This window comes from Carettochelys insculpta, chromosome 14 (genome assembly GCF_033958435.1).
Source record: "Carettochelys insculpta isolate YL-2023 chromosome 14, ASM3395843v1, whole genome shotgun sequence".
Taxonomy (NCBI): Eukaryota; Metazoa; Chordata; order Testudines; family Carettochelyidae; genus Carettochelys; species Carettochelys insculpta.
Window position 1 is genome coordinate 16,951,390 of NC_134150.1, and position 17,433 is coordinate 16,968,822.

Sequence of the window (17,433 nt, forward strand, 5' to 3'; positions counted from 1 at the left end):
GTGGTTCACATTTGTAGAGGGGCAGCCCCCCACTCCACCCCCGACAGGCGCCATGCAGTCGTGGCCTGTCTCCCACCCAACCACATCATGTGGCTCGCCCCCAACCCAATAAGTGCAAGTGCCTGTGGTGCAGTGCAGATCGTGCTGCCAGACAGCACCATGTCCTGGCTTGCGCGTGATGAAGGCTCCAAAAGCAGGAAAGATTTTTGGGGGCTGGCTGCTGCTGGGGGGAGGGAGGTCTCCCCCCCTGTGGCAAAGATTTTGGGGGCTTGCTGTCCCTGCCTGGGAAGGGAGACTGAATGGCCCCTCATAGGCCCCACAAGCCAGGAAGCTTGGTCTTCGCTATGTTTCTGGTGGGCTGGCACACGCTGGGGCGAGCGGGGGCTGACAGCCTATGAAGGGATCCTGTCAACTGGCCCTTCAACTACACCCCTCCACCCCTCATCGTATATGGAGGGAGCTGGCTCTCGCAGTCATTGCTATTTGGGACTGCCCCCCCTTCCCCCCCGGGCAGAGAGAACCCCTGAAGAGGCCCTGTCAACTGGCCCTTCAACTACACCCCTCCATCATATGGGGGGGCTGGATACCACATGCAAATATTGTCAGAGATGATGTTCATGGCGATCCAAGGTTTCATGGAGTGCAGGGGAGTAGCTGAGGGACCAGTTGAGATGGCACAGTCACCTGGGTGAACCCAAGGCATAGAGTCATTCCAGCATGTGGGTGTGACAGTCCCCTGCCTGGCGTGCCAGTTGGCTTATCACGTAAAAGTCATACCATTCTGGCCAGGCCGGGGTAGTTTGAAAGTGCGGCAAAGTAGCTGAGGGAGCAGTTGAGATGGCCCAGTCACGTGGGTGATCTCAGGGCACGGAGTCATTCCAGCATGTGGGTATGAGAGTCCTCTGCATGGCGCACTAGTTGGTTGACTAGGCAAAAGCCTTACCTAGAGGGAATAATGTGAAGGTGTTCTTTCAACAGGGGAAAAGCAGCTGAGCAACCAGTTAACAGTCAGTTGCCTTTGAAGCAAGCCCTTTCGGTTTTCTTTCACCTGGAATTCCTGACTTATACTTCTTTCCATCTGAAAAAATGGCTGCTTTCTTTCCATGATAGGGGAATGAGGACAATGCAATGTGGGAAGATGGCATCACATACCCACAACCACTTGCAGGGCATTTTTTCCCCCATAATGAACCAGCAAAAAAAACCAGGATGCTACAGGGCTGAGGAAACTGTGGGCTTGGTTCCCACAATGCACTGCTGCAACAATCAGTATTTGGCGATTGAATGTAGCAGCACTTAGTCGACTTTGTGGGCACTTTGTGGGGAGCTGAGGATACTCAAATTTGAATTTATAAAACCCAGCGCTGAACAAAATCGAATTTAATGAAATTGAATTTATCTCATAGTTTAGACATAGCCTTTATTTTTGGTATGGTCCATTCCTGAGTGCTGCTGTAACCCAGGCACTACAGAAATGTTGTAAGATAGCCCTTTTTATAGTGTGCTTTTAGCCATGAAGGGACACTTCGGCATTGGTAGATCTGAGCCCTCTGAAGATAGGGCTTCCTTAGCACTACCAGCTTGATGAGTAAGAATTAGATTGAGCTCCCAATTCTGGGTCACAGTGACTATGAGGTTGGCAGAACATTTACTTATGGTGGCTTGATCTTTTTTTGTAATTTTTTTTTTGGATAACTTTTTATAGTTTTACTTGTCAAAATGGAATGTGTGGTCTCTTTCTTCTGAAATTCATTCCATTACGATCCAGATAGTAATACTTGGGATTAGGAATGTAATAGTATAAAGTTAAAAACAATTCAGCCAAAGTCTTCAGAAAAACTCATTCGTAAAGAATGAGTTAACAATGTAGCTGTGTGGAACAGGATGTGAAGATTTTCATTGCCAGCTTACCTGATTGGGTCAGCCCACATTTGTTAGTGACCAAAAAGTAACATTTAATGGTTGCTTCTTTTATGAAAACAAGTCCTGTGGCACTTTATAGACTAACAGAAATTTTGGAGCATAAGTTTTCGTGGGCAAAGACCCAGTTGATGCTCTCAAGTCTGTTTTCCAATGCTCATGTGCGCATATGCCAAACACACACAAATCTAAAGGACCACCAGTAATAGGCTTGTTGACAATTTTATGCAGAAGCACAAAGACTTAATAGGCAGAAGTAACTATCACGCTCCTTATGTCATTATGTTCCTTACTCCGTGTTTGTAACACATTGATAGGGCAACATACTGTCACTGAACTTGGCTTACCTTGCTGTACGGCTTGCTGAAGCTCTCTGACCAAAGAAAATCCTTTAAGTCTGTCAGTGCAGCACCTTCCACAGGCGTTACATTTACTTTACGGGGGCGGGGGAAGCGAGCTGCTGGTGATATTGAGATCCTCCTTTTTGGTATTCATATCCACTTTAATTAAAATTAATTAAATAATGGACACTATGCTTTTTTGTCCATTGTTGTTTCTGTAGACTCAGGTTTATAAAGCAAGAATCTAGTATATAGTGTGGAAGAAGAGTCTGATTGAGATATATGAGAATGTGGAGAGAATCATGCAGAAGTACAATTCTTTCAATACACAGTCACAGTTGTGAGCGGTTTGTCCTGTGCTAAAAAACGTAAAGAATATTTTTGTGTGCTGTTACACATACCTATGTCTAGTAATAACATTTTGGAAGGTTACTTGAAGCAAATTTCCCGTTTTAATAAGAAATAGGAGAGCTTTATAAAATGTTGCGTTGCATATGGAAATCTGTGGTTCTACAAATTGTTTTTGTACAAGTACAAAAATACATTGTAAGAATTCTTTTTTTTGAAAGCAGTTTGCTAAATTATTTGTTGTGGCTGGATACAATGGAGCAAATTCATCCTTGGTGCAGTCTTGTATTTATTGGAATTGTGTCAAGGATAAATTTGTTGCAATATGTTCACCAGATCAGCTGACCTAAAGTTGACAGACAAAAGAAAACATTTCGATTCTTTTGTGTTTTTGGTCCTTTAAACCTCCACTAATTTGCCTGAGCCACATTGTCATAAGGCTTTCTAAAACTGGCTCTTCTTTCTTGTTTGCCATTAGCAGTCAGAACAGAATTAGTAGTAGCAGTAGGCATCCTTCAGTCTGCATAGACTATGGATCGCGCCCTTTAAAGTTTCGATTTAAGACTTCATTTACAGCGTCTATTGTGACTATAAAGACCCACACGAGAGTGACAGTCCCTGCTGCATCTCTTGCAGATGTAGTGGGTGCCTGGCAAGTCCTTATTGTGCTTTCTGTGCACTCGCTTCTCCTCTGCTAGCTGTCTGATCTTCATCTCGCCCTTCTGAAGGCCCTTGTGTAACCCCTGCCTCCATCTGCTGCGATCGTCTGCTAGTTCTTCCCAGTTGTCCAGCTCGATGTCTACCTCTCTGAGGTCTCTCTTGCAGACATCTTTGTAGCGCAACTGGGGGCGTCCGGGAGGTCTTTTGCCAGAGGCTAGCTCACCATACAGGATGTCTTTTGGAATCCTTCCATCGTTCATCCTGTGGACATGGCCAAGCCAGCGGAGTCGACGCTGCCTGAGGAGGGTGTGCATGGTTGGGATTCCAGCTTGCTCAAGGACGGCGGTGTTGGTCACTCTGTCCTTCCATGATATTCCAAGGATGCGCCTGAGGCAGCGCAAGTGGAAGACGTTCAGCCTCTTAACCTGGTGGGCATACAGGGTCCAAGTCTCGCTGCCATAAAGGAGGGTGCTGAGAATGCAGGCTCTGTAGACTTGCATTTTGGTGTGAGTGTACAGCTTGTTGTTATTCCACACTCTCTTGCTGAGTCTGGACAGAGTTGTGGCTGCTTTTCCAATCCTCCTATTTAGCTCAATGTTCACTCTGCAAGACATACAGGCTTTAAAGAGATTGAATTAGTTGTAATGTTTGTGGTTTGAGTCCGGAATGAGAGACTGTAAAAAGACATGTTAAATAAATATGGGAACATTAAAATGTGTTAAGCAAAGCAAAGCTATTGTGACCTGTAACTTATTAGAGTAGGTAGCAGAATGGAAAGAACCAGAATTGTGGTTGATTTTTCATTGTTACTAAAGGAAGAAGCTGTAAAGAATAAGATTGAGGACAGTACTTTACTGAGTAAACATACTCCAAGAGATGGCTTAAAATGTAGAGCTTGCTGAATTATTTTTTGTCACCATGTGCTCAAATTCATTACCACTGCAGTAGTGGTAGATCTGTTTTTCTGAAACAAATATAATTGCTAGATTTTAATAAGTATTTTCTATTGCAAATATCTGTATACATTGACAGTAAAAGAACTTAAAAATGTTTTGATCATTTAATTGTTGAGAAAGTCTACATAAACAAGCAAAAGCATTGAAGTTTACTATTTCTGTTGCAATGTGAAGGGAATGTCATGCTATGAGTGCTGCGTGGAAGACAGCAGAGCAGTTTATACCAACTTATTTACGTTATTGTGCTCAGTGGAGATGTTTAAAATAGGTGTTTTCAATGGATGGAGGTACTAGAACCCTACTAACTTTATATACATATATAAATTGAAGTGCTTTTAGTTTCTAGCTTTCATCTTGAATAAATTGTATTTCTCAGCTTAGTTTCATTTTTTCAGTATTGGTTGGCATTAATCTCTTGGGATCCGATCTAATCCCATACGAGAAACAAATATGTATGGTCACTGGTGTTTTCTTCATAATTTAAAAAGAGTCCAACAACTTTATAACATCTAATAAAAAATTTGGATCAAGAAGAGGTATCCTAAACTCAATTTAACAAACTAGCTTTTGCCCTATCATTTCAGTCAATGTACAGCTTGGAACTTCTAATAGAACATTGTGGGAATTCAGTATTTTTATTGCAGTTTGTGCTTCGGTTTCAGTTTTATAATGATGCTTAACAGTCAACACACATTATTAAAATACTGAGTTTAAAATGAAAGGAAGGAGGCAAAATAGGCAAATCCAGTCTAATAAGATGCTTTGTATGTGCTGTTTGTATACTGCATTTTGTCATGTAGTTACAGAGCCTGATTTTCCCTCCTTTAAACCAGTTTTACGCTGGGTCATTTCTGTTGATGACAGTATATTTAAACTTAATTTACACGAGTGTAAGGGAAAAGAGCAACTGGACCATAATTATATCTCTTCTGAAATTGCACTTTATTCTGCAAACAAATTCCATTCCCTCTAAATTTCTGTTTTCCCAAATTCAGATTTAAGATGAATACTGTTTAAGAAATCTGAGTATCTACTACTATAATGTTAACCGAACAACTAGAATTCATTGCTTAGCAAATTCACTAAGGTTAGCTCAGATCCAGAGGAACTACTTAATTAGTACAAGTTAAAAAGTCATGTGAGGGTCTTAAAAAAGATCTTTTTTTCTTGATGAAGCTTGGAGATTGTTAAGAAAATTTAAGTGCTGGATTTTAATAAGTTAATTCTCCTCTCCCCCCACACCAAAAAAAAAAAGTCAGTAATTAATCAAGCCAGTTTGCACCCTGCTGTGAAAAATGCTAGCAAGTTTGTAGGAGGCAGACCTAGAAGTTCTCCTAGGCACGTATTAAAGAAGATTAGAAGAGAGTATGAAATAAGACATATTAATAAAATGAGAGGTGTCAAGAATAATGTGAAGTGAGAGCTAGGGTAATTAAATGTACCTAATAGATGCAAGACCATTCCTTTTAAAATTTTTCCTCAGACCACTAAAACTTACAGTGGAGTATGTTCTTCCTGTTGGCAGGAGGCCTAGGAGGAGAGCTGGAGAATGATGTGAAGGACAGCCGGGCCCTGGAAGAGAGGAACAGCGTGACGAGTCAGGAAGAGAGAAATGAGGAAGATGAAGACATGGAAGATGAGTCAATTTACACCTGCGATAACTGTCAGCAGGACTTTGATTCACTGGCAGACTTGACTGAACATAGGGCACACAACTGTCCTGGAGGTAATGTTAAACTAGCTTTACAATTCTGACAGGTGGTTAGCTGGGTAATTGGACATAGCAACAGCTTGAGGTCTCAAGTGAGATTAAAGAATTAATAATGTAATTTTACAGTTAATGTAATTTTATTGTGGTGCCTTGGGTAGCCTTTGTTCACTTCTTTAATAGAATTAAAATAAAAGCAACAGCTTTCCAATTGGAATCTGTCAGTAATTATGCTAGACAAAAATGTTGTGTGTTTTTTATTAACGCTAAAATTTGAGACTTTTCCCACCCCTTAAAATAGAGGAAGATTGGTTAGTTTAAAGTTAAATGATTTAATTTGCAAAAGTCTAAGAAGGAGAGACTCTAAAGTTCTCCAAACTTTAAGTGGATAAGACAATTTGAGATTTAAGTTTCAGGTGAGTTTTATTCCCACCCTAAACAATGATCTTACAGGGTTATGGGCCATTATTGCATTTCCTTTTGACATTTAAGGAGGTGGTGACGGCACATCACAAACTGATCTTGATTTTATTTTCTGAAAAGAGACAATGAGCTCAGAACATTGATGTGAACATTTGCAATGTATCTTACACAACACTTTCTATGATGGGGAAACCAGTGGGTATTCTACAGATCATGTTAAACTGATTTATTGCCTACAATAAATATCTTAGCAGGTCTAACCAAAGATGTACAAAAGGTATTGGGAGAGTGTACAGAGAAAAATTCAGGAGGCTAGGTGTCTCCATCCTTCTCCTTCCAGGAATGTACTATTCAGCCTTCACTTTTTCTCACAAGTTGCATCTAAGATCTTTTTGCCAGCTCTTCTGTGGGGAGACTGGGTATGTTATCTGCCACAGAGGGAAATTTCGTCTCTTGAATATTGAACCCCAGACTTTCAACCCTCTTTCTCCCAAGTATAGATTCCTCCCCAGCCTCCTTCATTTGTCCAATGAATCATTTGTGTCATGTCTCCTACACCCATTGCCCTCTGACTGGGCAAAATGAAAAATTATGCTCTAGATTATGTATCAGACAAGTTGAGATACTTAGCCTTGTTTAGTCTGGCCTTTGTTCGTATGATACTTCATGGAGCTCATGGTTGGGCTGTCTCTGTAACTCTCTTCCTTGCCCTCTTACGGCTATTTGGAGAAATGAGTTACCCCTTTCACCTATTTCTACTTGGTGGGAGGGATGCTGTGCTGCAGGTGGGTGGAAAGGACAATCTTAAATCTGTCTCTTCTAGCACCTCCTAGAATGGGCAATGATTCTTATTCTGCCAGTACTGGGCAGAGGTTAGGGAGCAAACGTGAGGCCCCATCAAAAACCTTCAGACAGTCTGTCTCAGGGTCACTGCTCATAGGCGATAGCCATGGTAGTAGTGACGCAGAGATTCTTTAACGTACACTGAAGTATTGACAGTCTGGGAATGACATTGTTCATTCATACATGACTGGATGGGAGCAATGGCTAAAAACTATGTATACATTGTAGAAGGGCACAACTTCTGAAAAGGAAGGCAAAGGCACACAGCTGGTACAGCCATTTGTACTTTCAGAATGAAGATTGGCAAATCTTTAAAGGTGCTGTGTATGTATAAAGTCCCATTAGAGCAGACAGTCATCCAGTGTCTTAAGTGAAAAAGTATCCACTTGAAGGGGAGCATATTCCTTTGATTATAAAAATGGGCTTTAAAATATGTCCCCAAATATATAAAAAGGAAATGTCGTTACTAGTGTCAGTATTTTCAGGTCCAATTTTAATTTATTCAAAAATGTACAATTCCATTAGTGAGAATAAAAATAAAGTATATATTTTCGTGTGACCTACAAAAACACTATATATCAGGAGCCAGCTCCTGAATTTTGAATGGCAGTTAATATTATTCATGACTGTAGTGTCGTTGTTTGTGACACTGGTAGAAAAGTGAAGTCATTTGGCATCAAAAGGCACCATATAAAGACACAAGGAATTGTTCTTGGTTAATTCTGTGTGTGGGCTTTCTTGTTCTGGAAGATATGCAGTTCTTCAGGTATAGCAATTGCACTTTAAATTTGTGTTCTACCTTAATCAGAAACAAATGTCAATTGTAGACAAGCTCTAAATTGTTTGACAAATTAAAAAAAAATTGTTTTAAAGAAGAGAGGAAAAAAATCTAAGCCAAGTTCAACAGAAAAAAGATGAAGGTAAAATATGTTTCAAAATAGCCTGAGAAAATAGGATGTTTTTAAAAATACTACCCTATAAAATTAAGCCAAATGGTCATGTACTTTGATATACTCGGGTTCTTTTATTTGTAGTGCCTGACATATACGATTGTAATATAGCGTCTGCCTCTTGGCAAGTAAAGATTTCATATCATAATCTGAAGCTATGTTTTCAATAGAGTACATGGGTCCAGATCAATACAGGCAATATTTGTGCTGATAATATTACAAGGGTAGTAATAGAACATGACTAATGACTTCCTGTGGGATATGAAGTTAGGAAGACCTTGCAACTCAGGAATATTGCAAGATTAGACAAGATCACTCCAAAGAATAGGAAAAAACCATCTATTTCATTGGAATCCCTTAGAAGTTCATTACAGTACACTAAAGTTATAATACACTTTGAAAGCACCTCCTCTGACATGGAAAGAAGTAGCAAACAACCATTTTTCCCCTTTGCCTTTTCATGTACTTCAAGCTTGTTTCTTTCAGGACAAAGCGTCATTGAAATGTAGACATCTCTTGTAGCATAAATGTATGGTTTCCTTTTTGATGTCAGTGACAAGTATCTGTTCTGTTTCTGACAGAATTAGGTGCCTTTTACACCTATTACTCATGTCTGAGGTCTGTGATTGTAGGTTATAGATTTGCAGTTTCTACAGGGAATCTGAAAAGGATTTAGCGGGGGCAACTTCTGGAGAAATGGCATCATGTTCCTTCTCTCCTCATCCCAAAAAACAGCTAAGAAGTCAGACTTTGAAAATGATCCTTAAACTAATAAGGAGGCAATTCTGAAAGTGCCTTCTAAAATGAATGCAACTTCTGGGCATTAGGTATCTTGAGGTTTTTAAATTAATCCATGTCTCTCCCACCCTCCCACTTAGAGAGAACTAAATACTGGCACCCATGACAGATTTGTGATTCATTTATTACAAAACAATATTTTTGACTATGGCTGTTTTATTCTTTGGATTGTTGACAGCAATATAATTCAAACTAGGATTTACAAATCACCATGTCCCTTCTAGCCAGCAGCAAAAGCCACACATCAACCAACTATTCAGCAGTGTATCTTTTTTTTGGCCGATACTGTTATTTCTTATCTGATGAAAAGTAGCTGAGAAGCCCCAAGCTTTGCTATGCATGTATATGTGATTCTTGTTTTGTTGTTTGTCTGCACACATGATTTCCTTTTCAGGATTTTAGCACTTTTCTCAGATTAAAAATACAGCTCCAGCTTCCCTTTATTTTTGCTTCCTTCGTCCATATTCCCCTCCCACCCCCTGGTCAATGTCCATTTGTAATTTTTTTCCCCTCTCTCTCTCTCTTCAGTTTCTCAACTGAATATGGAGTATTTTTTAACACATTTAGCACATCAATGAACTGAGGAGTAGTAGGTTACGTTGGGGTCCTTGAGCATTTCATGAGGTCCTCTTCTGTTGTTGATAACTTTACAGGTTGTCTGTTTCAAACAGCAGCAGAGCTATATATGGAAATTGCCAGCTTGGAAGCGGCTGATTTTTCTAAACTACTGTACGGTAGGAACTAGTTTATAATTAAAGTCTTGCAGTTGCTCCTTTAATGCCCTGTAACTTGTTCGCTAGGCTTACATTTTAAATGGGGTATTGTAACTGTTTCATGCTAGTGTATAATTTTTCATTTTCTTGTATTCACCTGCTGGAGAGAATGGTAATTGCCTTGCAAATGTATATACAGGATGCTCACCCAACAGTCACTATAGGGCAGCTTGTAAACCTTGTGACTACATCTCATTAATATAATTCATATGTAGTACTTTTTATTTTGGACTTACAAAAACCACGCTTCTTATATGTTCTCCCTTTCCCTCCCCCTGCCCGTAAAATACACAAAGGTTTGCTGCACCTGACTGACATTTCAGAGGCTATTTTTCTTTTCTCTTTTAATATTGCTGATTCCTCCCCCTTCACAGAAGAAACTGAAATGCTGTTGTGTAAAAGGAGTATAGAAAGTTAATTACACACCTAGTTTATACAGCTGTGGCTCTAATGACCTACTGGCCCTAATTACTATGCTATGATTCAGTTTGAGTGCTCTTTCCTTTGCCAGAACCCAGTTGTTTTCAGTTAACCTGGCTAGTGTTTTAAAGTAAAAGGTAACAGATTTCCTTTTTGCATGTACGTGTGGTGCCGAAAAACATTTTTCCTGCTTTCCACAGGAGTGTATTAAAATTGGCACCAGAAAAGCTCCAGTAACATTGCCAAACAGTGTAGCAACATACATCTTCCCTTTGAGTGCACATTTCTCAGCATAAGAATGTGAAAGTGGGCACTGGGACAGTTCAGTGTTTATTATCCTGTTGCTTGAAGGGATGTTAGCACAATCTTTCTATCTTGCAGGCAATAATACCACCAGGTGAAAGGGTATAAGGCAGATGATAATGTGCTGGGGCAGCAAACCCCTCATAAGTAGGCATTTTGTGTTTGGCCCTGTATTCTGTATATGCATTCACTGGAATAAGAATACAAAATTCATTCTGGTTGGCTTTCCACACTATTATTGTGGAGAGAAAGGTTCTGAGAAGTCAGTACTTGGGAGCACTCCAATTCTCACTTGGAGTGCCAAAGATATTCTTAGGTTGAATTCGGTCTGGGCTTTCTGAGGGTCTAGCAGAAGTGATTTCTGTTACACAGACATTGTTTCAGTGTATGTGACTGTTTGTTATTCAGATTTTGAAGAAGTTCTTTTCAGGGCTTCTGTAAAAAGCGTATTAGTATGTTACTCTGCCCGTGTAGCACCAGCTCCCCTCCAGCTTCCTGTTTAAATCCACAGTGAAATGTAACCATCCCTCTAATATTCTTTACTACATTGCATAAAAATATATTGTGGTGTGTGATCTGCAGCTGGAACTGAGCAAAAACTCAGTTACAAATCTAGTGATAAATAAGGCATATGCTAACGTTTGAAGTATCAGCAGTTTAGTTGGGCTTACTGTGAAATATATTTCTTGAGCTGTTGCTTAAGTATATTCTAACTAGAGGTTGTAGGATTTTCACTCATTCAGTGTGCCAGAGGTGTTCTGTTTAAGGATGGGTGTGGATTTTCAGTGTATACATATGTGCCCATATGAGTTTGAAGGTTGTCCTGGCACAGGAAGTAGGAAAGCTTATGAACATTGTGCAAAATGTTATGATTCCTAACAGTGTTGCTTTCCAGCAGTCCCAAGGACCTTCTGCAGCTCAAGGTAGGTGGCATACCATGCAGTCTGCTGGGTCCAGCTGTGGGACATAAGAAGGAGAATAGTGGAGGCTAATGCTAAAATGTCACAATTTTTTCTTCACCATTTTCTGTAATTTTGGTTTCCTGGGTCTGCAGTAGTGATGGCATTTGAGCATAAAAGGGTGGGATGGTGATACATTTGAATCTAAAATTAGACCTGCTCACCATGAAGAGCCAAAGTCTGGGCCGCTTACTGCAGTATGGTCAGCCAAAGGCAGCAGGAACATGCAGGCAGCAAAGCAGGGGAGAGCTCACACAAGAGGGCTTGTAGCCACTGCACAGTGCATTGCAGATGGGTTTCTGTGGGGGTCTCTTCAGGTGGACGTGGTTGGGGAGAGGGGAAAAATGGGATATTATTTTCTCAAATAAGAGTTTTGGGGTCTGCATGGTTCCATATGACCAAAACCCCATGAAGGGGTGAGAATGATGAGCCACATCTACTCTACACTCCCCATCTGCACAGCCATGAATAACTGGGGATGCCCTGGGTATGTGGATGGCCTGATTACTCAAACTTTTGTTAGGAATGATAACGTCTTTGCTGTATTTGAATGTCCTGTAGCTCATTGTCACACAAGGAAAGTCCTTTTGGCCTGTTTTTGCATCGCAGGGTGATGAGGGCCTGTCTTTTGAGCTAGAAATAATGGTGGGATGTGTTAGCTTGATTATATGGAACTTCAGTAAGGAATTGTTTATTTGTAAAAGCAGTTTATTTATCTGTTCAAAAAATTCTCTTTCCTGTAATTCTAGGCTGTCTAGAAAAAACAACAAGAAGTCCTGTGGCATCTTATAGACTAACAGATATTTTAGAACATAAGCTTTCGTGGGCAAAGACCCGCTTTGTCGGATACATGAGTGGAGGGGTTTCAGAGGAGGATTTAAAGAGGGTGTCTCGGTAAAGGCATTTAAAAAGGCTTTTCATAGCATTTACCCTGGAGAAAAGGCCTTTACTGAGACTCCCTCTTCAAATCCTGCACTGAAACTCCTGCACTCGTGCATCTGACAAAACAGGTCTTTGCCCACGAAAGCTTATGCTCCAAAATATCTGTTAGTCTATAAGGTGCCAGAGGACTTCTTGTTGTTTTAGAAGATACAGACTAACTTGGCCACCTCTCTGAGGCTCTCTAGAGGGCATATTTAAAAGGATATACATAAAATGTCACAGCTGTCCCATCCAAACCAATGACTTCAACCCCCAAAATACAAAGTAGTCAACCTGATGAAGGTGGGTGCCAGAATGCATCTTTTAAAGAACGTTTCACTGAGAGAACACACGCCTTTGCTGTTCTAGGTCCTGAACTGATTGCCCCAGACTTTGCAAATGGGTGTTGGGTTTGATCTTCAAATGTCTTCATAGTTGTGATCAGCAGAATCACTCAGAACAGAGCAGTATGAATGAAAGGGAACTGCTGGCAGGATGCTCTTGATGAAGGCCCATTGATTCTGGAGATGGTTTCCCCACCAAAGCCCCAACAAGAAGCCTTATCCGTTTACTTTATGAACACACTGCTGGGTCCATCTTTTCTCCAGGGTGACTGTGTAATGCTATGAAAAGCCTTTTTTAGGTTTCTTTTTTTTTTCCCTGTGTGAGATTAATACTGGCTGGGGAGTTTTTGTTTTTATATAGTTTGTTGTCTGCTATGTAGATTGTTGCAGGTGCCCTAAGCCTGTGGTGTTCCGATAGCAAGTGTGGAAAAACTGGATACTTTTTCTTTCCAGGGGAGGGGCCAGTAACAGTTTTGTACATAAAACAAACACCCCAAGCTTGGGACAGCCCCAATAACATGAGGATGTTTAGTCACTCTACCTCAGCCTGCTTTGAGCAGGGGATGTTATTTTTGGTTATTTTATATATTCAAATGAATATTTGGGAGTAAGAGAGGAGGAGTGAGTTCCAAAGTCACTAACTGCAGCCGACTTGCAGATAGTAGTGGATATCTTTCAGGTAGGCAAGGTGGAAACTGTTCTGTGATTAAAAACAGATACTGTAAAGCTCAAGTCAGAAAATAAGTCAGTCAGGGCTGTATACAGACCACCATGTTTCCAGTGGGCAACAACCTTTAACAAACAGAAGCTACATTCTGTGCTAACTTAAGTTTTCAAGTGGCTTTAAGATCTAATCTCTCAGCTCTGTGGAGAGCATATGGCAGCTGTCTGATCTCAGATTGACAAAAGATGGATTACTCTAGCAAGGTTCACATCCCCAAGTAAAGGCTGTAGCTGTTTCCTGATGATGTAGGAGATCTGCTGCTCTCTTATGCAATTTTCAGCATGCAAACTTGATAAAGAGTGGCAGGTGTACCTTGCCAACCCCAGGAGCTAGTAGGGTGCTTGCAATTATTCCCTAATTGCTTTCTCCAACCTAACTTCCCCTAAGTCTTGTCTGCATTCCTTTCTCTTATCAAACCCCTTTTTTCAGCCAGAGTGAAGCAATGAAATTGAGACAGAGAACTCCTTGTCTTCAGCGTTTTAAAAGTGTCTTATCCTATGTCTGCTAATGGTCTCGTATCCTTTTCTGACAATGTGAATGACGAGACTGAATCATGCAATACCCCAGGTGAAAGGGCTCTGAGGCTGCTGCACAGCTGCCCGCTACTACTGCTAGTCTAAGCAAGAAACAATTGGAACATACTCGAGCAACTCCATCTATTCCTGATAGAGACTGCAGAAGTGTAAACAGCTTATACGATATATTATTGAATATAACTGACAGAGCTAAAGAAATCAGCATAGTCACCTGATAAACATCCATCATCAGGAGATCACTAATCAATGCAGTTGGTGCAGTTTCTCTGCTGCAACCCGATTGAGTTCAAGCAGATCCGATTTGAGGGGTCTCTTGCCAAGGCAACCCTCCTCACAGTTCTCACCCTTACCCTCACAAAAGAGGGGGAGACTCGAACATGTTATGAAGGGAGATCTGTTACGGTTACTGCCACAGAGGCTGCATCTACGCTACGAGATAAATTCAAAGCCAAGGCAGTTAGCTCAATCTTACCACGTGACTGTCTTCGCTGTAAATGCCATTAGCTCTATTTAGAGCGCACTAATATTGAGATTACAATATTGCAATTACCTGATGGGTTTAGCGTCAAGCTCGAATTCAGAAGTTTGATAAAAGGTCAGTGTGGAAGTGCCACGTCTTAAAATAGAATTTGTTAGCCTCCAGAGGTGTCCTGTATGTAATCCATGATGCCCCTCAGTGCTCCGCTCTGGCCGCTGTTCTCCAGTTAATTAGGTGACAGGAAGACAGTGAATTTCAAAGCGGGAGCAGCAAGCCCGTGGCTGTGGGCTCATGTTTGTGTGCGAGGCTGAGAAATGTCTGTCTTTCTTTGCTATTAGCTCTGTGAGCGCATCTACCCATTACAAATAGCCCCTGCAGGAAGTTTGTGGTTCTGTCTCTACATTTTTTTTTCCCTGCACTGCCTGGCGTCAGTTGCTGCCCTGCTGCACCATAGAGCAACAAGGCTGTGCTGGGGGTTGTGCTTGCATAAGACACCGAAAAACTTCTCAGTGGTTTATGTTTGTGCCTGAACCCCCTTCACTCCACCACAGATGCCACAGCCTGGATCTTTCCCATGCTCAACCACATCGCGTGGGTAGCCCCCAACCCAATAAAAGGATGTGCCTGCCATTCAGTGCTGACCATGCTGCCAGGCAGCACCATGTCATAGATTACATGCATTTAGGGCTCCAAGGGCAGGAAAGATATTCAGGGGTTCACAGCCGACAGGGGGTGGAGGGGTTGGGAAGCCTTCCCCGGAGGCTAAGATACTCATCGAGAACCACTTCAACTGGCCCCCCACTGAACCTCCCCATGCCCATAGCGTGGGACCACTGGGGCTTGCTGCTGCTGGGGGGAAGTCTCCACCAGTGACTAAGATATTCAGGGAGACTATTTCAGCTACTTCAACATTCTAGGCGGCTCTGCAGCCGCAGACCACAGCACCCCCCCACACCCCGCCAAAAATATTTTCGGGAGCTTGCTGTCTATTGCAAACACCTGCTGGTTTGATATTTTGGTTCTAAAATCTTTTTGTGAACATCTCCTATCTGTATTCATGCTTTCACCCCTCAGAAACAATGGAGGGGGGCGTGGGGGTGGGGCCAGTGAAGATTCCTGTTTGCGCTATAAGTTCAGTGTATGATATTTTACTTCCATCACCCGTGTTGGCAATACCTGTGTAGTGAAGGGGAAAGTCAAAAATCCTTTTTTCCTAGACTTTTCTATCTTCTTTCTTCTAATCTTGAGAATAGAGTCCGGGCCCCTGTATTATTTTCAGGGATCACATGCAATGATGGGAGCGGGGACACTCAGTGGATGACCAGTTGAGAAGACAGTTGTTGCACAGAAGCCTTATAGTGTGCTAGAAAGCCAAAGACTCTCCCCTCAGCAACAATCTTCTCTGAAAAACTTCCCTATCTTGTTTTTCTTCAAGCTTTCCAGGGTTGCTGTATTATTTTCAAAAAAGTCAAAATTCTTTTTTCCTAGACTTTTCTGTCCTCTTTCTTCTAACTTTGAGAATACAGTCAGGGTCCCTGCATTATTTTCATGGATCAGATGCTGTCATGGGAGGGGGGACACTCAGTGGATGACCAGTTGAGAATTCAGCTACAGAAGAAAGACGTTTCTGGAAATATCTTTGCTGTCTCTGTGGATGTCCCTACTTTTCATTCCTTTCAACAGGAAAAATGGACATTTGCTTAGCACGGGAGAGGAATGAGGTAAATGAAGGGTGGGAAGATGATGTCAAAGACCAGTGAGCATGTCCAGAATGTTATGGGGATGTGGGAACTATGGGATAAGTTCCCACAATGCACTACTGCAACAGTCGGTTTGCCAGTTTTAATGTGGCAGCAATGAATCGACTTTGTGAGGAGCATGTGGGAGGTGAGGATGGTCAAATTCAAACTTATTAATTCCAGAATTGCAAAATCAATATTAATACAGTTGAATTTTTCTTCTAGTATAGATGTTGCCATAAACATTGTCGGTTAAAACAGCAAGTAGATGACATGTATCCTCCTGAGGACTAACACCAGACTTGTGGTAAACATGACCATGTTTGTCCTGGCATGGGAGAAGTGGCAGGACTATGACCATCTCCACACTAGTAGGAGATGGATTATACCTTCTTCTTTGTGGAAGCACTAGGGGATCCAGAAAGGTTATCTCTGTCTTCACAGCAGGAGTCACAATTAAGTCTTCAACACCGACTAAGAAGAAAAGCAACTATTAGTGTGTTTCATGCATTCATCATAGAGCAGTTTTATCATGAAAATTGTTAAGAAAACCCCCAGCCTTGCTCAGATTAGTGCCTTTCAATATAAAAATTAGAAATGGTCAGAAAGTTTTGCTAACTTTGAAATTTCAGTAAGAAAGGTGTTTGTGTTGTGGGGAGGCGAAGGAAATGTATGAACATTTTCAAAAATTTGTTTCCACTTTTTTGACTAGATACTCAGTAGTAAACATGTGAATGCTTTTGTTGCAGCTTCATTAAACATGGCTTGTCTGCAGACCCAGCTGGCATGTTGTTCACTGTGCTGCAGGCATGGGGAAGCCAGAATGTAGGCTCCCTGCAATGCCAGCTGGCTTCAGGAAAACTAGGCAGCATGGCTTGGTGTTCAGATGCCTGGCTTTTGAGTGTTTAGCTAGGACATCCTCTTCAGTGACTCCTGAGTTTGAGGCCCGCAGCTCAGCCTACCCTTTACGAGAAGCTGGTTGGTATGTTGTTGGTTTTTTACCAGCTGACAGCCTGCTGTTCATTTTACCTTGCTTTGAGGACACCTCGTCTGCCTTCTATGTTCTTGATGGGCTGCATATGAGGCAGAAATATTTAGATGTCAGTGGGAGTAGATTGAAGCGGCCCAGCTGGAGGAGACTGAGCAAGATTTGGGGTCTGCAATTTCATTTCATTTCTTATATGTGCCCCATAACAAATACCACCTCAGTTTTCTCTGGCCTTTTCTTTTCTTCCACTGTTCCCCTCCTTGAGGGCAGGTCTATATTAGCTTCTACTTTGAACTATGGG

At 41.6% G+C, this 17,433-nt stretch overlaps 1 protein-coding gene across 2 annotated transcripts in view; it reads left to right on the top strand.

Moving 5' to 3' along the window:
• The window catches only part of ZNF423 (zinc finger protein 423), a 423,757-nt gene that overhangs the window by 140,016 nt on the left and 266,308 nt on the right, over positions 1 to 17,433 (top strand). For both annotated transcript variants that reach the window (XM_075008953.1, XM_075008952.1), the window contains exons 3-4: positions 5,751 to 5,951; positions 9,601 to 9,681. In XM_075008953.1, the coding sequence (XP_074865054.1) occupies positions 5,751 to 5,951; positions 9,601 to 9,681 (282 nt within the window). The remainder of the gene's footprint in view (positions 1 to 5,750; positions 5,952 to 9,600; positions 9,682 to 17,433) is intronic.